This window comes from Athene noctua, chromosome 4 (genome assembly GCF_965140245.1).
Source record: "Athene noctua chromosome 4, bAthNoc1.hap1.1, whole genome shotgun sequence".
NCBI lineage: Eukaryota > Metazoa > Chordata > Aves > Strigiformes > Strigidae > Athene > Athene noctua.
The window spans coordinates 27181005-27207672 of record NC_134040.1 but is presented as its reverse complement, the minus strand read 5'-3'; the positions used below and the strand labels follow the sequence as shown (position 1 = coordinate 27207672).

At 41.1% G+C, this 26668-nt stretch overlaps 1 protein-coding gene across 2 annotated transcripts in view; it reads right to left on the bottom strand.

The window, feature by feature from the left end:
- Positions 1-26668, bottom strand: part of LIMCH1 (LIM and calponin homology domains 1) — a 185639-nt gene that overhangs the window by 64424 nt on the left and 94547 nt on the right. For both annotated transcript variants that reach the window (XM_074904714.1, XM_074904716.1), the window contains exons 4-7: positions 11788-11894; positions 8413-8443; positions 5260-5370; positions 493-688 (exon numbers count right to left, since the gene is read on the bottom strand). In XM_074904714.1, coding sequence (XP_074760815.1) covers positions 493-688; positions 5260-5370; positions 8413-8443; positions 11788-11894 — 445 coding nt within the window. The remainder of the gene's footprint in view (positions 1-492; positions 689-5259; positions 5371-8412; positions 8444-11787; positions 11895-26668) is intronic.

The window sequence follows — 26668 nt, the reverse complement described above, 5'->3', positions numbered from 1 at the left end:
AAAACAAATATGACATTTGGTAAAATGTTGTATATCAGACTTCAAAACTCTGTCAAGTATCAGACATTCCCAAGATATTTCTACGTCATTTATCTGCCCAGGGTCTACTTAGGCAAACATTTTATTCACTTCACTATCTCCCTTGTTCCTGCACTCTTTCTTCTTGCTCCAGCCTAATTTACAAGTTAAAATGAGTCTCCATAACATCCTCTTACACCGTAACACAGAAACCCACTCTTCCCACCATAAAATTACACTGCAATGATGTAACTCATTTTCCAACGCTACGTTATCCTAACTGAGACAAACTTCAAGTTGTTGGCAAAGTCATCTAAGCCTCAAGGAGCACAAACGAGCGTTCACAGAGAAGTTCTCCCGCCAGATTAACATGATTCAGAGGCTGCGTCCAGCTTCTGAATGGCACATTTGCTCCAGAAATGTTACTTACATGTCACAATGTTATGCATGTGCTACACTGTGACCAGTACTTACCATCGCTGCTCCCTCTGAGCACTACATCTGGAGATGGTGTCTGCTGCGAGCGGGAGCCAAAGGAGTCCAGACTGTCAAAGGAATCATCTCTGCCGTGGCGAGGTGGGGAGAGGGAATCACTGCGTTCAGAGTCCCAGCAGTCTATATAGCCGCTGTCACGAATGCTGCGCTTTGGGCTCTCGATATCCTCAGTTTCCTACATGGAATTACAGTGGGTACCTCTTCATAAAGAAACCACTGACATACCCGTGAGATCCATACACATCAGATCATAGCCATGAGATCCATACACAACAAAACATCTTCCTATATACTGAAAAGCTCCTCCCCAAAAAAGGGTTTCCTTGTTTTCTGCCCCTTCTCCCCTTCAAAAGTGCAGGCTCACAACAAACCCCAATTTTATGCTGATTAAGAGGAAAGCCTGCTCATTAGATTAGTACGATCAACTGAGAAAAAGTTGCAATAGGCAAGTTAATACTGATCAAAACTGAAAGTAACCTGAAACTTGACGGCATCCATAGTCCATAGCACAGGCAAAGGCACTACAATCTTAACATTGTGCCTGCATCAGGTTTAAGTCTGCTGCTTTCCAAAAGATCCCCCCCTCCCCTTGCCCATGTATAGTATCTGGCCAGGATACCAGCAGACAGCATTTGTTGCTGCTTCAGCTCAGCAAAATAATGAAGCAGTGTGCCCCAGCCTCCCTCTACCTTGGAAGTGAAATTCCTGTTATGAAAGAGGGATGTCTTTCTGAAGCAATCAGCAATGAAAAATATGCAAAATGCTTTTCCTGATGCCTCAGAAGAATTCAGTTGTGCTCTTTACTCTTTGCCAGCTCCTGGCTCTGGGGGATATGAAAGCACTTGTAGCTGACCCACATGTTCAGAGCAGGGAGAACAATGGTTGTCTTTGACAGCCCTGTGATTATAAATTCTTTCCAGTGCAAGCAGCACATACTAAAACACTGAAACTCCAGCAGAGGAAAAGGTCAATAGAAGCCATCCTCACCCTTGCATTATAATAACTCCCTTGTTTTAGAGAGTGTCTTAACATTAATTATAAACGCAAAGGCTGAGAAAAAACAAAAATAACTACGTTTATTCTAAGATAAATCTGGTTTTTTCTCCCTTGACAGTAAGTAAAGTCAGAGATGTGGGTGCCATTATCAGACTGACATTTTGCAACCCAAAGAGTCTGGAATGTGATATTTTCTTCTTTTTTTTCTTTTTTTTTTCCCCCCCCCGGAATCATTTGAATATTAATTCCTAATTAAGAAGCACCCCCTGCTTACCACTAACTGGAGCACAATGGCTATGTTGAGCACAGCTCCTATTGTCCCTGACTGCTAAGGTTTTACCCATTACTAGTATCATCAATGAGAAGATCAAGAACATCACAGTACGTTATGGCAGGCCACCTCCACAAGAAAGCGGGTTTGCTGGAGAAGTGATGGAAGGAGGAGAGCCCTGCAGTAACAGACCAAAGTTTCTGTGCTGGAAAAGAGGGAGGATCAAAGCAAGACAGAGAGATCAGACCCAACGTCCTGCAGACTTTTCAGGAAGAAGGCTTAATTAGAGCCACTCACTATTACTCTGCCAAAATACCACATTAAGGGCAGCGGCAAAGGTCACCTAAGGCCATGCTAAACTGTGGTAATGTCATTAAGTAACCTCACTGCAAATTGAAGTGAAAGTATTTTCTAAAACCAAATAAAATACACCTAACAAAGTTGTAATTGAATCCTATGTAATTTCCTTCCCCAGTCCTGCTTAGTGAAATAAAATACTGATAGAAACACTAGACAAAAAAGATCTGTCTCTCTGAAATCTGCATGAATTACACACATTCAAGAATAAATCTAAAAATCTTATCAAAATCCCATTTGTGACATGACCCAAAAATCTTTTTAAAAATCCAAAGTCCCTAAATCCCCTCATCCCTTCATACCAACCAGTTATTCTCAATCCTCAGGCACACTTCCATTTTCCTAAATTACTGTATTTGAATGATACAGAACTACTCAGCAGCTACAGGGACTTAAACTTGGGCAAAAAGCCCCATCCTGCATTCACTATCTTCCAGAGTTTGAAAACAGTCCAACTGTGAACTAATGAGTTCTGCAGACTCTACTTTCAAAGGCCTGTTGATGTTAATTTTGCATGCCGCTCACCAGGAATTAGGAGGCAGGCACCAGGATGGGATCCTAGACTTCTGTAAACATGTTCTTTACAGTCTTCCCCCTGGCAAAGCTACTCTCTCAGCCCAACACTGTCTCACAGACGGGTATTTGTCCTGCCTTGAACAAACGTCATCTCCCAAATGTTACATCAATGGGGAAGTGGTTATCTGCGGGACTGATAACACTGTGACATGACACACAACAGCACATTAGTCTTTCATATTATCTAATTAAAAACGCCGTATGTTACCAAGTGGCAGTAAAAGTGTGATTGCCAAATAAAAGATGTGTTTCTCCAGGAAGTTCCACCCACTAATTATAATCAAAAAGCAATGGATATTCTGTCATTGGGAATTTCTAGTTTAAAAGCAAAGAAGAATGTGTACCCAAATAGTTAAAGAAATTAAAAACAGAGTAGCATGAATAAAATTAGAAATGAATAGGCTTTTCAGCATGAGAAGTAGAAAAAGATGAATCCGAGACAACTTACATCCGAGCTATCTTTTGGTTTGCTTATTAAAAAAGGAGGGCAGAGAGAATTTATAACAGAAAAACTAAACCAGACTGAATGTAAGGTTGATTTAATTATTAAATTCTGTGGGAAAAAAATGCCAGTAAGAATGTGATAAAGTGTCTTTTCATCACTCAAGCTCAGCTATAAAGAACATTAGACTGCTGCACAGCATGATTAACATGCTCTATTTTACAACAAATCTTCAAACACAGTAACAGACAAGCCCACAATTGCCAGTGCGAAATACTGCAGGGGTACAGGAGTAGGGAGGTGACCTTAAAATAAGTTGCCAATGGCCCTCGTAACAGCATCACCTAAACAAGACTTTTCAGGACTGCAAAGTGCTCCATTTTTACATTAAAGGAATATATAGCTTTCAACTTTTATGAGGTCTCTACTCTGCTCCCAGCTCCACCATCTGCAACAAATCAAGTCCCAGCCTCTTGCTTTTGTCCTCAACCTGCAGCACTGCCCTGCACTGCCCAGCCAGGTGCTCCATGATCATCTGCTCCCTGGAAAACACTGCCTTTCGGTCCCAGTCTACTTCATCCCACAAAAGGGCTCAAAACAGACCTCCAAAATGCTCTGGTGATTAGTTTAATGGGTAAACATCACCTGGAAAAAAGAGGAGCCTTGTGCTGTGAGGTTAAACATGAAATAATAAACCACAATACCATGCAAGCACTAACATTATAACCACCTGCACTTTGGGCATTTTTCTGCACTGGTTCCCTTGTCCATCTTTGTTTCACCTTTCAGACTCTTTGGAGTGGGAACTGATCCTCTCCTACAAGTTCTATCTGGAAACAACTCAAGTATTACCTTCACTTCTTTATTGCTTAGACCCAGTCATATCACTCATGAGTGGCAAAGTCTGGAGTGATTACTGCAGGTCATTTCAAACTAAGACCAAAATAAATCTCTACAGAGAATCAGGATATTCTCTTTTCCTCTCCATTTCCATCTCCTCGTTCACAGGAACTGGGCTCACAAACAGGGATTTTGCCTGTCTAGCTAAGGCTCTCTGGTCACACTAGGGTGTAGGAACTGCTAGCAGTCAGCCAAGTATTTCTTCCTCTCCAGTGGCAATCCCATACTGGCCCTCTGAAATCCCAGAATTAAGAGCTGCAGCTGGTGCAGATGCAGTAGCACAGAGCTCAAGGAGAGTAAAGAGCAAAGAGTCTCCCATGGTCCCCAAACCACATTGCCTGTGGTGGCTTGGCTGTTATGTGAGACGGCGAGGGAACAGCAAGCACGAAGGAAGGTCTCTGGGCTGGAGAACATATCTGCATGGCTTTTCATGAGCAGTATGTCCAACACCTGCAATGCTAGCACCAGGTGCTGCCATCTTCTTGTATGTCTGTTCTTTGCTCCTTCCATCCCCAATAAATGCATGCTTGAATATCTCTGCTAACCATTACTGAGGTTAAGTGTCTCGTGTTCAGGGCATGCTGGAATGCTCAACCAAAAGGCCCCAAACCACTCTACAGCAATCACAACTTTTCCTTTCCAACAAAGCTCAGCTCATCATAAACCTCCAAATAGGATTTCAGCCAGAATTCAGAGCTTGGCAAAACACAGATTCATCATAACTATGTCCTTGGTGAAATATAATCTCCTCCTTCTATCCTTCAGCTTTACTTAGATACTTTGGTTTGATGCTTTATGTTGCAACTTAAAAACAAAAGAGCTGCACATGAGACAGAATGTTTTAAAGAAGAAAAATCTATGCTCCTGCAAGCCCTGACGCCTTACTTTTGAGTCTCAGCTCTTCTAGCTGAAACTGTGTCATAAATTAAAATAATTCAAACGAAAACATATGGAAATGAAGATGACAGAACCATGTGACAGTTCTAAAGCCCTGCTTGACATCATGTGCTGCATCACTGCTATCACCACAAAGCTGGCTGCCAAAGAAAGTTGTGTTCATGACTTGGTAGTCAGAAGCATTTTTGAAGAAGTTTACTAAGTAATTTCTACTTCAGCCCCCCACTTCTCTCAGCAACAAACATGTTATTTATGGGAATAATAATTAGAATATAATTTTCATTCCCAAAACATAGCAAAAAGATACCTTTCTCATTTGTGCCAGCAAACCTTCAAACTCCTTCAGGTTCAGGGTCGATCCACTATATGATGTGCAGTTGTTTGCCACTTTCCCTAGCCAATAAATGGTGACTAATACCTGCAGAAGTTAATAAGAATTAATTGAAGCCATCTACACAGTCACTTAGCTAAATTTACTTCCCCTCAGAATCTCTTATCTATTCTAAACTGCACATCAGCACAAGATTTTGTTATAAATCAGAATTGAAAGGGAAGCATCTGTCAGTGGTTAAACATAAATATATCAGGTAACTATGAAAATTTAAACAGTGCTACAGAATGGGTAACAACACATTATCTTCCTGGTATTTTTATTAAAAAATGAAACTGCTGCATCTGCCGAGAAAATAAACAGCAAAAATAAATCTGAATAGGAAAACCAGACAAGATATTTGAAACTGTCTAGAAGACACACTTATAAATATATCTGTTTGTAAATCTGATAGGAAAAGAATCACTAAAGAGTACTAATACTGATGGTCATTAATTAAAACCATTAAGACTAATGGAATAAATAAAACATCTGAAATATGTGCTTGCCTATTTCAAGGACAGAAAAGGTAGTTTCATTTTTAATCATCTTAATGTAATTAACCAGATGACATGGGAACATTTACTTCCAGGCTTCTGCCATCTTAAGAAATACTTAGCCCAAGATTAATCGAAAGCCATGAACATCTGGTTGTTTTTATCAGACTAAAGCAGAAAGAGTTAGTGGCTTCATTCAAGTTCTGACTTGATGCCTCTCTGTAACTCAAAAGTCACTTCAAAACTATCATAGAAAAAAGCCAAGAACTGTTCTTGCAAATGTTTGTATACCCTCTCACTCCTTTAGGTAGCAAAGAAATCTGATCTGACACTGCTGGTGTTGCACTTGTTTTAGGAAAGGAGAAATCAAGATGCTTGGGATGGTCAAAATCCAACACTTCCAAAAATGCAGATATTTGTATCATGCAAGGAAAGCAGAGTCCTCCTCTGCACCCACATATATCTCCACTGAAAGCAGTGTCTTTAATGGTACCTGTGCAGCAGCAATTTGGACTGGAAACTGATTGTCAAAGGCAATTCAGTTCAGTGTTTTGCACTGGTTAAAATTGCCAAAGCATCACCTCAGAACTTAAGGCTTTTTCTCATTATTTCAGCATATGTCGTGACATTGCAAAGTATTTAACTGCAGAACACACAGGAAATATTTTGATGTGGAGAAGATGTGCAATCAGTAATAAATAATAACTGCTATTACCTGTCTCAAAAAAGTTAAATAAACTGAAATACAGTATTTAATGTTTTGATGGGACAGGGCTGTATAATTCATACTATACAGTGAACTAAAGAAAATAAGACTAGGAGAAATCCCAAGGGAGTGTTGGGGACAGACATCTACGTCAGACTTTTTGTCCCTAAAACATGCACCCACATTCCTTCAGTGCTTCCTCCTCAGTCACACATGCTAGACTACTGATTAGCCTTTTCTCATCAACTTTCTCTGAATTCCCCACTTTTCATTTAAGTGTGATGTCCAAAATCACACACAGCACTCCAGCTGAGGCCCTGCCAGAAAAGGATATGACATGTGTGATACAGATCCCCTGTTTCAGAACAACAGTGGTGCATAATGTAAAATATATTCTATTTATATATAAAATATTTTATAACAGTTTTTACTTCCCTTTGGTTTATAAATAATATACATGCCATGAAATAACTGGAAAACATTTTAAATGAAGTTCAGAATTTTTCCCCTTGTTTTCAAAATTACAAAATCCAAATTGATACTACTGTGCTGAGGGAAGGGAGGTAGTTCTGCCAATTCTGATTTTTGTTGGTCTTGAAACAACCTTTATCTGAGCTGTTTTCCTTCAGCTAGCACTACTCAACAAATATATGTAAAAAATTCTTAAGGCACATGTTCTCAAGTTAAGTGAAAACACTTGCAAATACAGTATTCCTAGCAACCAGGAAACTGTCCAATTCGTTTTGCCATTCAGTTCTCTGATGAAGGTTGTGGTATTTTTATTTATTTCTGCTAGCATTTGACCACTTTCTCTCTTTTTCCTTTCTTGATCCTTTTTTTTTTTTTTCCCCCCAATAATGTCACATTTGCAAGCAATTCCGACGGGCTGCCAGCCAAGGTTGCAGGATCATGCACCTGGAAAGCATATATTGCCTACAAGCACACTGTTGAGGATACTTTTGAAACTTTACCTTTAAAACAATACAACTGTACAAAAATATTTAGTCAGTGCCCACAAGAGTGCTAAAATGCCAAAGCTGGACTCCTCCCCTACAACTGTGTGCGCTGGATGCAGAAGATACTACTCTAATGATGATGGGAAACGCACGATGAAATAATTGGGGGAGAGGGGTGGGGTGGTTTTTGTGGGTTTTATTATTTTTTACCTGCAGTCACTATTACTGGCTTGCAAAGTTATTAGGAAAAGGTTTTGGCATTTCCTAGCAGTTTACAGGGGTGTGAGCCAAATATAAAATTGAATTTATAGCAGTTTACAGCTGACTAAGGACAGACAGCTTGCTAGGCTATAGGAGAATAACTAACCCTGAGACCAGCAAAGTTTAGTCATTTCCTTTTCCACTTAACAATTACAGGATCCATTACCATTGCCATTACTTTAACAAGAAATTGAAGTTAAATAGAATTAGCTGTTCTGATGAAACACTCATTTCTTTGGAAGAACAATGAGAAAGAGAGCAAATCTGATAGCAAAGACTTGCATCCAGAACTAATGATAATTTTGTTTCATTTTAAATACTTTATGCAAATGTACTTTATGCCTATATATTACTGAAAGGCTACAAAAGCATAGCTTCATGGGCGAGTCAGATCATTCCCATGAAAACCACAATGGAGAACACAGAGATCACGTTATTTACCCCTTATCTAAGAAGGGACAAACATTCTTTGTTTTATTTCTATTATAAGGCTGCTTTGCCATAGCAGCTCTACCTAAATTTCCAGTAGAACCTGGTTAGGTTTGTATTCAGAAGAACTTTTCAGCAATACTCACCTGTACTCAGTTTTTATTGACATAATTCTTGCTCAGGCCAAATATAGGATTAACCAGACAAAAAAACCCCACAACCCTCCAAGTGATATACTTACATTTTTCAGCTTCCTACTATAGTCAATGTTCCTGGTTGCACACACACACACAAAAAAAAAAAAAAAAAAAAAAAAAAGGGAAAAGATATAGTCAGAAAGCAGACACACTTTCCAAGAGCGCGTATGCAGCAGATCACGTTTTCCCTACCAAAAGCCTGTAGAATGCTTCTGCTGGTTGGAAACACATAAAAGCTAAGAAGATGTAGTTCACACATTCATTTATTCATAACGTGGGAGTATTTTTTCACCATTACTTCAATCATTAAATTAGATTTTTGGAAGTACAAAAAGAAAATGTGTTTATAATGGTCCCACAGTAAAGCAGGAAACTGCCAAAAATATTTCCTTTAAGCAGAGTTGCCGATTTCTTCAAAAAAGACGACCAAAGTCCTCACTACTAAAATGCATTTTGCAGTAATCCAACGGTCAGATTCTGTTCTGTGATAAATTATGCAACCCATACGGATTCTGGAATCAACTGAACATGCATAGGAGACTGAGGAAATCATCAGCAAACATTAAGGAAATAGAGCAGCTCCTTCTGTGGAAACAAGCATCACAAAGGACAAACAGGTGAAGCAACAAAGATCCTGCCACTTTCAACAGAACCTGCTGTGGAAAATATATTTATTTTTAGAACGTATACTTGAGCACTCAGACTTAACATTGGCATCCTTCTCAATTTATTTTTTCACCAATGTTCATGAAAGGGTGGAAGTTTTATGTTAGAAACAACAAAGCACAAAGTTTGTGCAAACATAAACATTTCAAATATCAGCAAAGAAACCATTAAAAAAGAATGGAGGAAATGTGCATCACATTTAGGTGTGGAAGAATACATAAGACTACTTCAGGTTTAGTAGAGATTGTCTCCTGATTATTTATAATGAAATTGCCTTCTACTATAACAGTAAGTCCACTCCAGCATTAAAGGTTACCTGACAAAAACAAAAATAAATGTACTTAAATCTGTGAGAACAACAAAGCCTAAATATAGGCAACATTAAAACAAAGTATTTTTGATAACATCTTTTTTAAGCCAAAATTTTATCCACCAATACCCACATACTAAGAAAAATAAAACAGTCCTATTTTTTTTCTTAATAAAATAGCAGTGGAAAAGAGTCTTGTTTAACAAGTCAGGAAGAAATTCTTTACAGCATTAGCTCATAACTTTTATAAGCTGAATGATCCAAAAAAAATAGATCTAATTCATACATCAATTATCATCTGTATGAAAAAAATTGGTTTAAAATGTTATCTTAATCACGTGCAAAAATGTCATAATCACTGTTTACCACAGAACAAATACCATTTTTACCATGTCTAAAAAATAACGCAAAAGTCTTCAAAGAGGGAAAAAATAAATAAATCACCTTCACGCTTTGGGAACTAGCTAGCAGAAGACAGTCTTGAACATATTTCTCTACAACAGTCATGGACTTGGCTTGTACACCTCAACTCAGTTACTCAGCGTGAATCTGGACAGTGCTAGGAAAACATTTGGCTCATTTCCACAGCTGCTTTCTCTGAAGAGTTGATGGAGAAAAAAAAAATCCATGCCAGTGAGACACTTCACATCTATCTAGCACCACATTCAGCGGAGGGCCAAGCCAGATCCACAGAGTTTATTACTCCCGGTTGAATTTGCTTACGTGCTGGACAGCTCTCCTTGGGAGCTCCATGCTAGTCCCACTCTCAACCTGCCTCCTCCAAGATACTCCCCCATCCTCAACCCCAAAAGATCAAGGTTCTTATCTGAAAGATCCTTTCTCTCAGGTTTCATATGGAGATTAGGGTTTTATGTAGAGATTAGGGAGTGTTCTGCGAGTCTCTCCAGCCACTCATTATCATGTTTTTACAGGATGTCGAGAAGAACCACTTTCATCTCAATATTACCAGATTTAGAAGAAGTTACACAGTCCCCTCCCACTAGTATGTACAGGCAATAAGAACCTAATATTAGAGCCAGAAACTTGGAAAAGAGCAAAAAGTGGGAGACTATTCCTTAAAACAAGGAAAGTGGCCAATTCGATTTTCAAACCTTTGAATTTTCCCAGACAATGCTTGAACACCATGAAAACTTGCCCAGCTTCCACTGCCAGAGAGGAAAAAAAAATAGAATGCTGCTGAAATTTAGTAAATTGTTTCCATATACTTTTCTAAAACAGCTATGTCTGACCAGTATTTCATTAGTGATCTTTTTGGCCAAATGAAACAAGGCCATTCAATCAACTCAGCAGTATTTGCTTCTCTTCAGAGCAGTAACTTTTTAATATTACACATGATAGACCCCAAAATTTCAGGAAAACTTCTAAATAACACCAATTACAATTTTTATTGAATTTATGGAAGTGTGGGGTGCTCTTGCTGTTGGGAGATGGGGAGCTTAATTGTCATTAGTATAAATGAGAGAAAAACACAGTTTGACTGCTTCTGTTCCTCTAGTCCATGATGACAGTCTTTCCTGAAAGGGACAACAGTTCCTATTTAAGACCTCAATGTATGACTACATGGACACTGATTCAAGCCTGCTCCATGTGACCTTAGGCAAGTCAGTAAATCTTTCTGTGCCAGTTTCACATCGTATTTTAAATCACTCTGTGGGGTGGAATATTGAAAGTACAAACATTAGAGTCTAAGCACCTAGTATTCTTTGCAGTGAGGCATGTGCACATATCACAGCTAAAAAGCTGTTGATTAAAAAGAGATTAAAAAAAAAAATCACTTCACCCCACAAAAAAACCCGAATTAGTTACTAGGAAGGAGAACCTCTTAATATGCTTATGATAATTTGTGTGGTAGTAGTTGTGTGGCTTTGATGAAAAAGCATCTAAAGTGTGGCATTTCCAGTCCCCACAGTTCATACAGACATCCTCAGCCCAAATAGCATGTCTCAACCCATAGCTCTTGTTAGAAAATAAACAGACCATGCTCCTGTCTGCACCTTGTGAAGTCTGAGAGGCCTATAAATGTCCTGTAACACATCTTCAAAACAGTTTAATCTGAAATAACAGAGCTGTGATTTTTTTTCCCCAGCCTACAGAGTTCATTAGTTGGACAGACAAAAAAGAATGCCATCAATTTAGACTCAGGAAAACCCCTAAGTCCCACAGAAACTCATTGCTTAACTAAACCAGTATTTTAAAAGAGCTGTGGTTGATTTCTCTGGGAAAAATAACAGCCCTTAGAGAAAGTCTCTTGAAGGGAACAATGTATTCTTCCCAGCACTGAAGCCTTCCCAAACCTCAGCTTCCTATTTGCTTTATACAAATGACAGTTCTATAGACTTTCTGCTCATCCTTAAATATTTACTGTTGCATCACATGCATCTGAGGTTGTAACATGTTAATCACAAACTGCTGTTGTACTTACTTGAGGGTTACTCTGTTTGATGTGTCCTGCAGATCACCAGGATCAAAAAGCTGAGATTCTTTAAGCCCCAGCTCTTTGCAGCCTCTTAAGAATAAGATGATATTATCCTGAAAAGAGACAAAAAAACCCAAAACAAAACAAAAAACTTTTAACTCTTCTTTACTGAAAAAAATAACCCTACTGAACCAATCTCTCCCTGACTAACTCAGTAACAGCTCACAAACAGCCATATCATTAGCTAAATGAAGAACAAGACATTTACAGTCATATAATTTAAGAAGTCAGTATACATTTTGTTTGAAAACCAGATAAATATGAACCCTTTTTTTAAGATAAGTGTAATAAACTTGTTGACTTTTCTCTTTCTAAACCAAGATGTTGGGAACTTCTTTAACTGAAAAAGCCCTGCTAATTTCCCCACCTATTTCTGTAGGCTGCCAACACAACTTCAGCATGTTACTGGGCAGAAAAGGCTGGATTTCTGAAGGGAGCAGCAAGGGTAGATATGAAACAGCCCACCCCCATTTAAGCAAGCAGTTTGTTCAGAAAACATTTTGCACATCGATATGAACAAGCCAGCTACTCCTAGTTAAGACAGCTGGTCTCTTGCCTCTCCAACCTTAACCAGCCAAGAAGCCACTGGAAAAAGGTAGGTGCCTTCTCCCCAAACAAAATGCTTGAAGCTACACTTTATGTGACCACTGTCTGCAACAAGAAACAGCACCAATTTTATAACACTTTATGGAGGATTTACACTTTTCAGAGTGTAAAAAATAAAAATCAGTAACTAAGAGAGAATAAGCACAAACGGATATAAGCCTCATTCAAACCAAATACCAGTGATGACACATGGGTTTGCATCAAGGGAATTAAATCTGTATGTGTGCATATACATCTAATATAGGTTTTATACTTACACATATGCATGTACTCTGCCCCCCTTTTATAGAACCAGTGAATCTTTCTTACACAGATAAATCTTGAAGGTCAGTAGAGAACAAGTTTTTAGATGTACGTTTAGATATATGTTGCTAGATCAACAACTGCAATGGAAGATGTATGGACAAGAAAAGATATACAGCTCAGTATTCTCTGAGGCCTCTCATCTCAAACCTTCAACTGGAGGTATGCTGCCATGTGAAGAGTTTGAGAGGAGCAGAACCACAACATGTGCCAGAGATCTCCATTTTTGTAAAAAACAGGAATCAGAGAAGCCTGGGCAGAGTTCAGTTCTTACCCACCCGGCATGACAGAGCAGGATTTGCTAGCAGGGCTCTCCCCACATCTGCTCCCAGGCTTTTGTTTGGGTGGCACGGCCACAGCTCGGTGAAAGCAGCCCTGTTTATTCTGTCGGGGCGCAGCAATCAGCATGCTAATCGCTGCAACTCTCTGCATGCCAACACTCTTGCACACAAAGCTCACTGTCACCAGCCACACCACAAAAAAATACGGACTTGGAAATTTAGAGGAGTCCAAACCTCCCTTTCTTCCCTGGCTGAAACTTAACAGCTCTGGAGGGGAGCCAGGGGGAAAGGAACAGCAGTAGAGAGAGCAGAGAGCCCATAACCCAGAGAGAGAGCATCATTCATGACATGAAAAGATGCTTGTAAAATTCTCCATCTGGCTACTGTTTGCATTATAATTTTTCCGACTGCATTGTGAATAACTCTTGTGTTTAGTCTTTGATGGAGGACAGCTCTGGTCACTTCTAAATGGTGGGTGGAGCAATGTGTAAGACTAATAAAAATGCAAAAGCATTAAAAAAAGTTCCTAACAGTATTTCCTAACAAAAATATACAGGACATACAGGACACAGTAACTTAATAGGTTTAGAAAACAATCAAAGGAGAGCGAACTCCAAAGATAACGAATTGTACCCATCTTTAAGCCAAAAGTTCCCATCCAAGTTATGACAAACAGTAACAAAGCCATTTGGCAGCCATATAGTTTGGAAACCCGGTTCTTCTGTTGATGAACAAATGCCCACTTTTCAAAAAAAACCAGTGTCACTACTCTATGCCTGTTTTTGTACACGCTTTTTTTTGATGGTCATCATAAGAATAACGTTTGCCAACAGCCACTAACAATATCACCCAAACAGTTTCTCAGAAACTTGGTATCTTGTATGGGCATGAGTAATCACACATGCCAATGAGATGCAATCAGTGAGTACTGAAAGAAGTTATTGCTTTTGTTAACAATCTCATAGTTTTTATTTCCCAATGGCCCTAAAAATGGCAATTTGTTTAAAAGGATTTTAAAAAAAATTGTTTTCAAACAAAGAAATTGTTTTCAAGTGACAGATAATCAGGGAAACCTGCCTAGGCTGCCAATCCCCAAGCCAAAAATGTATCTCATACTACTGCAAAACTAAACATTTCCTAGTTTGCACCAGTACCGTTGAAATTAGTATTTGTTAGTTCTGTTGAGACACTGGAGAACAACACTCCTAAGCCACTAAAAGGAGAAAGGAGTCTTATCATTAAAACCCAGCTCACAGCAAAGCTTTCCCTCAGGATTACTACACCCTGGATTGGCCAAGTCCTGGTTTCTTCAGTTCTCAGAAAATTCTGCTTACAATTTTTGAGAGAAATTATACCTCCATATCTGTTAGCTGTAACTACACATTTTCTGTAAGTCACCTATTTGAAAGTGCCACTCTTTGTTACTGTTGAAGAAACTAAAAAAGAAAAAAATAGGTTTCTAAGCAACAATGCGTATGAGACATCATTACTTTAAATAAATGACTGAAAACACACACCTAATGTGCATGCCCAGCTCCTTACAACTTGGCAGAGTTAAATAGGTCACGCAAATGGGTCACACTGCAACGGCAAGGATCGCAGTGCGGCCAGCTGCCGGGCCTCAGCTAACAGGGCGGTATCTCTTACAGTGCTCTCGGAAGACACGTGACCAGAATACAGACCCTCTGGCAGCCCCTACAGGTCACAAACACACAATTTTCTCAATACATTAAATGGAGATGACAGTGCCTTTCTATGAGCAGTTACTTGCTGCAGTGGCAGAGTTGGAATAGATGGAGGACTGGTCACTTGGTCAGCACGTCATTTCATACAGTCCTAGAGGACCTGCAACTGGCTCATGCTGGCTCCTCTTGGTTTGAGTCCACATCACTATTCAAACAAAAATCTTCCCGTTTCTGTCCTTCAACAGTCTAAATTTCTTTTGCAAATTGTATCTATTTTTTATCTATAAATATAGATATTTACAGATATATATATACATCGATAACCTATAGGTACCTATAGAATTTTATCTATGCTTTATCTATAAAATGACATAAACTCTAAACAGGCTGCTTACAGAAGACAAATGCTTCAGTGTGGTGACAGACAGATGACACAAGCACAGGATATGCTGATTGGTTAAACCCCAATCCTTTTCTGCTTGTCTAAGCAGAGTGCTGACAGTTACTGTTAGATCAGCACTATAAGCAATGTAATTTACTTGTAAATATTAGAAATGCAAAAATTATTAAGGTAAATGTTTGCTATACTGAATTTCAGAACTGAAAAATTAACCAATTCACAAAACACTACAAACTCTCAGGCAAAGCCAGCCATGAACTAGCAAGAAGAACTGGGGAAGAGCAGGGAGGGTCAAACAGGGGTGTGGGGCACAGACTCCCTGAGAACTGAGTCAGAAGGATGCACGGGAAGGAAGGGGAAAGTTGCTCCTACTCTCACAACTGCATTTCAACACCATCACCTTTTCATCCTTTCTGGTGTGCCACCTGACAGACTCAACTCCACAAAATCACTTTGCCAGGACAACCACCTGCAGTTAAAGTAGAGAGAATGGGAGGCAGAGGGGCTACACCTCCATAAAAGTGGAGGGAGAGAGGTAGAAGTAATACGCTGCTCACTCGTAATCTTTTTTTTTTTTCCCCCTGTTTTTAAGACTGATAACCCATGTGTTATAAATATGAAAAAATGTTCACTGCATAGCATTAAGTATTTTTCCTTGCGCACAAAGAGAGCACAAAATCCTGAACCCTGTAAAAAAACCCACAGAAATTGGCAGTTGTGCGGGACAGACACCCTGGAAAGCCACTGCAAATTCGCACAGTAGCACTGCCAACACACAAGATAGTTCAAGCTAGTGAGAATCAAATATTCACAGCAGGCAAATTCTCTCCATAGGATCTGCTGATCAGATGCAATGGCAAACAGCTTGAATTTGGCCCACTTCCATTCCTTTCATCTGCCACAATAGTATACAAAATATTCTCACTGTATCCACGCTGCAAATCGGACCTGCAGCTTATCACTGCAGAACCATCATTTGTCAGATGTGCTACTGCATGGCCTGGATGAGATACACAGATAAACTCGGGAAAAACAAAAGCAAGCCAAGCTGTATGTCTGCACAGAGTGCTGAATAAAATGACAAGTGTGTGCCGCTTCTGCAAGTTGGAGATATTATTAGTTGCCAGCAGCACTGTGCTGTTTTGCAGGACAGCTGCAGACAAACAGGTGGCCTTTTTCATTTCTGGAATGCTGAAATTTTCTCTGTTCCAGAATAAATTGAAAGATTTCTTAATATATATATACATATATGTATCCCCAAACTGTTTTCTGAGCAACTTCCAATATAGACTCTTAAAAGCCTTTTGTTTACTTTCCACGTTTCTTCCTAATTCCCTCATTTTTCCATTTTATATAAATAATTAGTGGTGATAATTTATTTCTATAAAAGCAATGGATCTCGACTGATTCACAAGCAGATGGAAATGAAACACTGAAATATTCAGTTCAAGTCCACCAGGAAAGAACTTTTATGAGAACGGCTAGGAACTTTACATATATATATATATATACATATACACACACAGACGTATATATATTTTACTATTTATCTAATATGCTTTACTGTATGTTTTACTCTCTATATATGTTTTACTCTATGTTTTCTCTCTTTATATATGTTTCTTTTTCTCTATATATTTTACTGTTTATACAGTATGCTTTACTGCATATACAGTAAAACCACACTTCACAAAACATTGTTTTCCATGGCAGATCCCAGATCAGTAGATTTGGAAGGAACTTGATCATAGTCAGGACACATTCATTTAGAAATTTAGGCTGCTTAGTCTCCAGGCGATGAAGGATGACAGCACACCGGACCTGAAGGCAAGCCCCACCAGAAGAGTAAGGGCAGGCAAGGCTGGACACACCCCAAAAGGATGCCGGCACACGACAGCCTCACCTACTGAAAATGAAACGCTACGTGGGGAAAGCAGGAGAGCGGCCCCGGGACCAGGGAGGGAGAGCAGGACTTACCAGCCCGTGAGCGGCCCGGTCCCCGCCGCCCAGCCGCAGGCCCTGCGGAGCGGCAGCAGTGCCCGCCCGCCGGCCGGCCGGGAGCCGCGCAGCTGCCCTCGGCGGGGCTCAGCGCCCAAACTCCACCCACCGGCGCCGGGCAGCTGCCGGGCGGCAGCGCGGCCCCACACGCCGCCCCGACACCCGGAGGCGGCCCGGGCTGCGCTCCCCGGCACCGGCAGCAGAAGGGCGGCCGAGGAACGTTCGGGCCGGGGGTGGGGGTGTCTGAGCCCCGACGGCGAGAGAGAGGTGCAGAGAGTAAACACGGAGGAGACGGGCTTAGAACGGCAGGACTAGCGCACGCTGGCAGGAGAGGCCACCGTCGCCCTGGGGAGGCAGCGTGCAGGAGCCGCGGGGACAAGGGCCAGGTTGCCAGGAGCCCCAGCAGCCCAGGATGCCTGACAAGCAGCACCTTTAAGAGCTCAGCAGAGAAGACGGTGAAGACTGGCTTTGCGAAGAAAGCCAAGTCTTTCCCCGCTTCTTTTTGAGCAATCAGCAAGGAAATGAAGTGTCTGGATGATCTTCAAGGCCTTTTCCAACCTAGACGATTCTGTGATTCTGTCTTCTCAAACAACAGCCCCACTCCCTTAATAAAAAGGAAAAAAAACACCTCAAAAACTCTAGGAAGAAAATGGGTCTGCTGAGAGCATATTGCAACTACACAAAACATACCCAAACCCCCCATCTTAGCTCTAAGCGATCCTCAGGTAATACCTAAGACTGCCAGAAGATGTTCAATAACAAACAGATACTGAAGATCTAGCTGGAAGTGCCAAATTCCTACCAAGGTGCTTAGACCCTGCTGCTTCCAACCAGGCTTACTAGGTTGGAAAACTGCAAGTGCCTAGCAGCAAGAAGATAGTGCACAACAAGAGAAAGGTCTTCACAATGAACAACAGGAGAAAAAAATTTTCACAATGAGAACTATCAGCCACTGAAATAACCTTCCTAGGAAGTGGTGGATTCCCCAACATTGGACAATTTTAAGATCCAGCTGGACAGGGTGCTGGGCCATCTTGTCTGGACAGTGCTTTTGCCAAGAAAGGTTGGGCCAGATGATCCTTGAGGTCTCTTCCAACCTGGTATTCTATGATGCTATGAACTTTGATAGCACTATTTTACACTACTTTGGTAGTGTAAAACTTGTCCTCCTTTGGTAGTGTGGAGGGAAAGCTGGGCAAAGGGAAGAACATACTCCATTTATCTTTTCAGAGAGCTGCTCTTAGTATTTTTGGCATCCAACAAAATCTTTTGCGAACAGTTCCAATCATTAGTCTCATATAAAACACAAGCCCATGCAATCTACATTAATAAACTGAAAATAAGCAACAACAACAACAAAAATCAAACTCACTCCATGAAAATTGATGGGGGGGGGGGGCTCTAATAAACAAGCATAAAATAAATAAAATGCATTAAGCAAATACAATTGTAAGTACACTGGTCCTCCAGATATCAGAAAGTACAACCAGAAATTTAAAATTAAAAGCTTGCAATTCTCTCAGAAAATCAGGACAGCAGCAATACTTAAGAAATTGTCTTTGACATTTTTCTAAATCTGCCCTTCACCATCCGATTATTTGCTTTTTAAGATATTTGCCCTGTAACAAATTTTAACCACATTTATAAGCTTCTTATGTGATGCAGTGTATTACTAGCATTTGTATGATGGTACTAACTAAAATCCCCAAACAGGAGTGGCAACATTGTGTATAATGAAAGGCAAATGCAAAGAGTTCAGAACATAAAATGGCACTGCAGGTCTTGGGCAGCTAGTGAAAATTTCATGCTGGGTACAGGGTGAAATCTGGATGTTGAACAGAATGAACGATACATCTTATTTCTGCAAATTTTAAAAATGAGCTTGAAATCCCTGAAGCATGGTATGATGTAAAAGGAGGGAAGCGACACTGTGACAGGGAAGGAGAAGGGTAACAGAGGAAGAGAAATGAACAGAATAGGAGAAGACTGTATGAAAGAACATGAGCAAGAGCAGCCTTCAACTCAACAGGCAAAAGCAAACCACGGGAGGGTGGGTGGGGTGCACACAGTGTGAGCACAAGGCTGACCCTATGACTTCACTGGTTAAGTAGGTCCTGATATTTCTGCTTGCTGTATCAGGTCATTATCCCTGAAGGGACAAATAAAACATTTAAACAAATGAGGGCTCAGTTAACATCCTTGCCTTTGGAGGAGAGAGCAATCAGATGATGTGTATTCCCTCAAATTTGCCAAACCCAAGATACACTCAGAGTAAGATGGCTTTGTTTACAGCAATGAAGACAGAACATAGGCAGGGAAAAAAAGCCCAAAGCATTTCCAGGCTATTCACTGGCTCTGATGAAATCAAAGCCAGATGCCAGCCAGATGTCAGATGTCACTCAGCCTTGGAGAGGAGGTGCCTATTGGATGCCATATTCTACCATAACAGTCATATTATGGCCAAGGAAGAGGATGACATCTCTACAGCTTTTTAGTACTAGGTCACAGTGTGGGGCTTGTGAGGGTTTGCGTCTCAGTTTCATGACTTCTTTTGTTAACCACTTTTCACATTTTTGATGAATAAAGCTCTTAAAGGACAGGATTAAAATCAAGCTCACATACAGTGAAGTGCAGCCAAGCGCTCCTAGAACCTGCTGGGAATTCACCTTGCAAATCCGGAGTCAGAGGAGTAAAAACACAATGACATGGGAGATACCAACAAAAAAGCAAAGCTTGGTTCCTTCTGCAGCAATGGAAATGAGTGTTATTTACCTTGCTCTGCCTTATCAGTTGGGCTATGAAGTGGGTCAGCACAAAATTTAGTGCAGAGCAGGTTGGGGAAAGAGCTATAAAGGAAGATGAGAATGAAAGAAACATCACAACAGCAACATTCTCAGTGCAACCAGAGCTCAGCATCTGTGGCATCTATCCCTTCTTACCCATCTTTCTGGCAACAGTTGTACTGTCTATCTGAAGGAGGAAAAAAAAGTCATGGAGACAAATTTGACCTTTATTTGCACTCACATTATGTGTGCTGGGAGTATGACAAACCTAAACACAGATTTCAAGGAATCCTAAAATCACAGTTAGTGTCACATTTCCCTCTTAGGGAAACTGGACACTCTCTGTTCTCAGCACATCCCCACAACTGAGCTCTACAGCAAAATATAAAAATGAGCAAGAAATTCACAAGTAAGGAGAACATGCCTTTTTATAAGTTTGGTTTATTTGTGTGAAATAACCAGGACACAATAAAGCTTTAAGGAAAGTACACAGTCTAACTGTTGAAGTTTCCCTTCACAGTTTGAGAAAACAAAACCAGTCTGTAAGTCACAGGGGTCCAAGCAATGGGACCACCAAAAAACTAACTTGAGCATTAAATATGGGAGAGTAGAGTTTTCATTAGACATACTGTTAAAGCTTATCACCTTGCATACTAAACAAAAAAGAAAAAAATTCATAGATGAATAAAGTTGAATTACCTCCTGAATCATATGCCCAAAAAGTACACCCCTGAGGTAATCCAGAGAAACACTGCAAACAGCTTCAGCTCCAACACAAAAAAGCCTTTTACACATTATGTACCACCATCAACTACAACCAAACACTGCTGAACAAACCTTTGCCTTTCCTGACTGTGGTAGAGGCAATAGTGTGCTAAGCCATGGCACAACAGATGCTTCTCAAAAACTACTCATATATGTGTTCCTGCTAAGATAATGTACTACAGTGGTAATGATTACCTATGTGAAGCAAAGCTACGTGCTAAGATTTTTTCCTATGTTTTCCACAGTTTCCTTAATAGCAGGTCTATTAAAAGATATTGCCTTTTTTTAACGTACCCTAACTTCCTTTCTCTGCCTACGGATTCCAAGCTTCATGGGGTCTCTTTCTTCACATTTTATATCTTAGGGCACTGTTACCCAATGACTGCTTTCTATATTTTGACTTAACTATTGTGGAAGTAAACTTCTTTTCCAGGAGAAGTACTGTTGACTATTCCAGGGAACCAGCTGCAGGAACCATCAAGGGAACCATTCAGGGACAGTCCTGAAGGGTATAGGGGTCCAGGAAGGCTGGGCGCTCTTTAAGAAGGAAGTGTTAATGGCTCAGGAGCAGGCGGTCCCCAGGTGCTCTAAGAGAAACCAGTGACAGAGAAGACCACCCTGGTTGAACAGGTTGCTTTGGCTGCAACTCAGGGAGAAAAGGAGACTTTACAGCCTTTGGAAGAAGGGGCTAGCCACTCACAGTGATTACAAAGATGCTGTGAGGCTATGCAGGGCAGAAATCAGGAGGTCTAAAGTCCAGTTGGAAATTAATCTGGCTTCAACAATCAAGGACAACAAGAAACGTTTCTGTAAGTATGTCAGTAGCAAAAGAAAGTCCAGGGAGAGTCTCCATCCACTGCTAGATGCAGGAGGAAACATGGTAACAAGTGATGAGGAGAAGGCTAAGGTCCTTAATGACTTTTTTTCCTCAGTCTTTAATAACAAGACTAGTTGTATTGAGGGAATCCAGCCTCCTCAGCCAGAAGACAGAGACTGGGAGAACGACATCCCCGCAATCCAGGAGACAGTCAGTGACCTGCTGCATCACACAGACACACACAAGTCTATAGGACCAGATGGGATACACCCGAGGGTGCTGAAGGAGCTGGCTGGGTGCTCGCCAAGCCGCTTTCCATCATTTACCAGCAGTCCTGGCTGACCGGGGAGGTCCTGACAGATTGGAAATCGGCCAGTGTGACACCCATCTATAAGAAAGGTTGAAAGAATGATCTGGGAAATTACAGGCCTGTCAGCTTGACTTCAGTGCCTGGGAAGCTGATGGAGCAGCCCATCCTGAGTACCATCACACAACACAGGCGGGACAACCAGATGCTCAGGCCCAGTCAGCATGGGTTTATGAAAGGCAGGTCCTGCCTGACAAACCTGATCTCCTTCTACGACAGGGCGACCTGCTTATTGGATGAGGGAAAGGATGTGGATGTTGCTTACCTTGACTTTAGCAAGGCCTTTGACACCATTTCCCACAGCATTCTCCTGGTGAAACTGGCTGCTCGAGGCTTGGATGGGCACACGCTTTGCTGGGTATAAAACTGTCTGGATGGCTGGGCCCAAAGAGTTGTGATGAACGGAGTTAAATCCAGTTGGCGGCCGGTCACGAGTGGTGTCCCCCAGGGCTCGGCTTTGGGGCCACTCCTGTTTAACATCTTTATTGATGATCTAGACAAGGGGATCAAGTGCACCCTCAGTCAGTTTGCAGATGACACCCAGTTGGGTGGGAGTGTTGATCTGCTCGAGGGTAGGGAGGCTCTGCAGAGAGACCTGGACAGGCTGGAGCCATGGGCTGAGGCCAACTGCAGGAGTTTCAATAAGGGCAAATGCCGGGGGCTGCCCTTGGGCCACAACAACCCCCAGCAGCGCTACAGGCTTGGGGAGGAGTGGCTGGAGAGCTGCCAGTCAGAGAGGGATCTGGGGGTGCTGACTGACAGCCGGCTGAACAGGAGCCATCAGTGTGCCCAGGTGGCCAAGAAGGCCAATGGCATCCTGGCTTGTGTCAGCAATGGCGTGGCCAGCAGGGACAGGGAAGGGATCTTACCCTTGTACTTGGCACTGGTGAGGCCACCCCTCGATTCCTGTGTTCAGTTTTGGGCCCCTCACTACGAAAAGGACATTGAATGACTCGAGCGTGTCCAGAGAAGGGCAACGAAGCTGGTGAAGGCTCTGGAGCACAGGTCGTACGGGGAGCAGCTGAGGGAACCGGGGGTGTTTAGTCTGGAGAAGAGGAGGCTGAGGGCAGACCTCATTGCCCTCTGCAGCTACCTGAAAGGAGGGTGCAGAGAGATGGGGATGAGTCTCTTTAACCAAGTAACAAATGATAGGACAAGAGGGAGTGGCCTCAAGTTGCACCAGGGAAGGTTTAGACTAGATGTCAGGAAGCATTTATTTGCAGAAGGGGTTGTTAGGTGTTGGAATGGGCTGCCCAGGGAGATGGTGGAGTCCCCACCCCTGGAGGTGTTTAAGAGTCAGGTTGACATAGCGCTGAGGGATATGGTGTAGTTGGGAACTGTCAATGTTATGTTAACGGTTGGACTGAATGATCTTCAAGGTCCTTTCCAACCTAGCTAATTCTGTGATTCTGTGATCAGATGCAACCTGCCATAGGACCTTTGGGATGGATTGGGGCTAGTGGAGAAGGAAAATTAGAAAAATCCTGTGCATCATGAGCCTCTCTACCTCAAAAGGTCCATCTGAAGGTCATTAATTACCTGACCAGCATAATCTATTATGAACCAATTGAGGTAATTTAAAGCATAATTGCTGCACCTGCATGCACATTCAGAGATAACTATTTGAAAAAATACTGTAGTAAGCACTACAGGCTGTTTCTAGTTCTCCTCTCTCACTACATCCAAAGCAGATGGCAAGGACAAAAAGCAGTAACTGGAAATGGGCAATAGTGAGGTTTACACCCAATGCTTTTCTAATACAAAAGAATCTAATTAATCATAGACACAAAGCTGTATTAGAGTTACAGCCTCAATTCTTACTTTCCCCTGGTCATTCATCAGCTGTCTTCCTACTCAGGCACTTGATTTCGTTCAAGGTGTACAATCCCAGAAAATAGCTGCATCCAGCTGTATTGAACTAGCTGAGCACAAAACTTTGAACATCCAAGGCCAGAAAACAACTGAAATTTTGTATAATGTATTTTTAAGGTTTCAAACTGTAAAGGTACAAAAGAAACTGTTACCTAAAATTTAAATCAATTTGATGTGAAACCTCTGAAAGTGAATATATGAGCACCATCTGGCAGACTAATTACACTTCTAATTGCAGCAGCTTCTATTAACATGACTTTACTTTCTTGCCCCTTTCTTTTATGTAGTATGTCCTCCTTTGCCTGGTATATTCAGGAAAGCTATCTTCCATTTAAAGCCAACAAAAAGTAACAGTTGGCCAATACTTGAACTTCTCTCAGCAAAGACAGCAATCTGCTATGCAAGAATCAGGATACTACACAGCCGGAGCTGTTGGAGGGCCTCTGCGTCCCAATGTCCAAGTTCAACTGCTGTAGGTTGGCCTCAAAAGATGCAAGAAAGCTGCCTGTGGGGGCCAGGGGCCTGGCAGTAGCTCTTCAAATCAGACCAAATCTTTGTTCCCCAAGGCAAACAGCAAAATAGTGGAACTGCCAAGGAGAACTCATTCCTGCTCAGTTCATGACCTCTGCAAAAAAAAAAGAGCAACAAATTCCATTTCTCCTTTCAAATTAAACATCTACTCTTTGTTGCCAAGGAATATGTTTTAATAATCTGTGGTGTTCAAAGTTTGATAAACATCAGAAATCTCTTTACTGCTGTTACATGATACCTGACATAAATTTTCCCCCCACTCACAGCTCTGCATTTTCATGCCAACATTACTTAAAACATACTGGACTTCTTTAATGTACAGGTTGGAGCTTCCTTGCAAATACTTCTAAAAGAAGCTGTTCAAGTCTAAACCCACTTTTTTTTAATTTTAATTGGCTTTTTGTACTGAATGAAGTTTCGGCACATCCCAGTTGAAAAACCTACATTATTGTTTTTACTTCCAGTAAAAAAAAAAAAAATAGATAGAAAGCTTTCAAATTTAGAAGCCTAGAATGATTTTGGTGAGGAATAAGAAAGAGAAGAAAATCAGTACTTTTCAATTTGCTGCAAGTACATTTTACAGACAACCAAAATATCTGTGCAAAAAGATGCTAAGTAAATCAGTGTCTATTCTTAACTTTGACCACATATAGTGTAACAGTCTAAAGTACTAAATACCACAACATTCAATTCACGTATCTGTTGTTTCTTTCTCAGATTTGAAAATATACCTTTATTGTCTAGGTAGCATGGCCATAACTGTCAGTCATCTTGAAATCGCCAGTTTGGAATTTTTTTAATGGTACATATTCAAGGCAAGATAAACTATCCAATAATTTGGCAGTTATTTATTTTTAACCTCTTTTCAACCATCCGTAAAGCATTTGCCAGACATAATTCAAGAACTGGAACAATTATTCCAGTATGCTGGGGGTATGCTTTACGGATGGTTGAAAAGGTAGCTGCAAACTCAGATGGACTATGCAGAATAGCCAGTTACTACTGTTGGTTAAGTCTATAGAGGCTGTGCAAATAGGCCTTTGAAGGACCATTTGGAAAGCAAGATTCATTGATTATGTCTGGATGCCATAATTGCTTACAGTTGTGAAGAGTGAGCTTTTGGGAGGAAAAAAGTAGTACAATAATACAATGATTTAAGAAGTAGAATTTCTTCAACTTTATGGGCATAAAATAAATTATTAAAACAAGAGGGAAAGAAAGGAACTCTTCTTTAATACAGGGTATTCCCACTGCAAGGCTTTCTCCCAGCTCTTTCACAATGTCTTAGTTCTGGTTCCTCTGGGCAGCAAAGTATAAAGGATCCCTCCTACAGGACAGACATTCCTGTTCTTCCATTTACTGTTAACACAGTGGAGGTGTATTTGAGCCATACTTCTGCTACATCCTCTCTCCCCTAGGAATGCACAAAGCAACAAGGGTAGGAAGATGAATACATGCATCATACCAAGTCTTAGGAACTGGAACTAAGGAGTGAATATGACAGACATAGTTTGTCACATTTGTTGGCAAAGGGAAAAGGTTGGGGAAATAAATCAGCTATCACTGATAATTTATTTCTAAAATTTCAGTTTATACACTACCTTCTGTCCTAACCAGACTTGAGATCACCTTTTGTCTGTAGAGGAAAACAGCCAAACCATGCTTATAATTCAGCTTACCTAGGTATAACCAGTGGCTCCTGCTCGGAACAGTCACAAATAAGACTAGCAGAGATGTTGATGCAAAATCAAACAAGAAGCTTCCAACTCTTCACCTGCTACTTCTTAAAACCTTCACAATTTAAAGTCACATTATATAGATCAAGGTAAAACTTAGTGGATGAGAGTGCATAAAGGAAAAGGGTCAATTTAAAGCAAGTATGAATTTTTCCATTCCTTGACACAGGGGCTCGAAGTTCAATTAGTTGATCAGAGAGAGGTATATCTAGACAGCAGAACCAGTAGAGTCCAGAAAGATGGCCAGGCTTCACGGGCCATGAAAGCAGCTGTACTAGCTCCAAAGTCAACAAGAACCCACAAGCAATTTAGCTGATTTAAAGCACTGCAGAGCCCCAGTCTCCAGCCAGCTCACATGTCTCCAAAGCACTCCCATTGGTGCAGATTTCTGGAGAACGCAAGTGTTACACATGGCTACTCAAAATCAGCTCAAGGCCAGTGGGACTTACTGGCTTTGGCAAGCACCTCTACACTGCCCTTCCTAGTGACTGAGGAGTGTTCATCAGACATAGTACTGCCTTACTCAAATGCATGGACCCAGCTGAGGCTCAGCACTGCACTGAAGCTCATCAGCCCTTAAATCTGGAGATCCAGCTAAGAGCTACCTGGGGTTTACAAGGTCAACAGATGTAGCAACATCCAAAAACAGGGGCTACAGAGCCATGCAACCACGTTAAGTGATG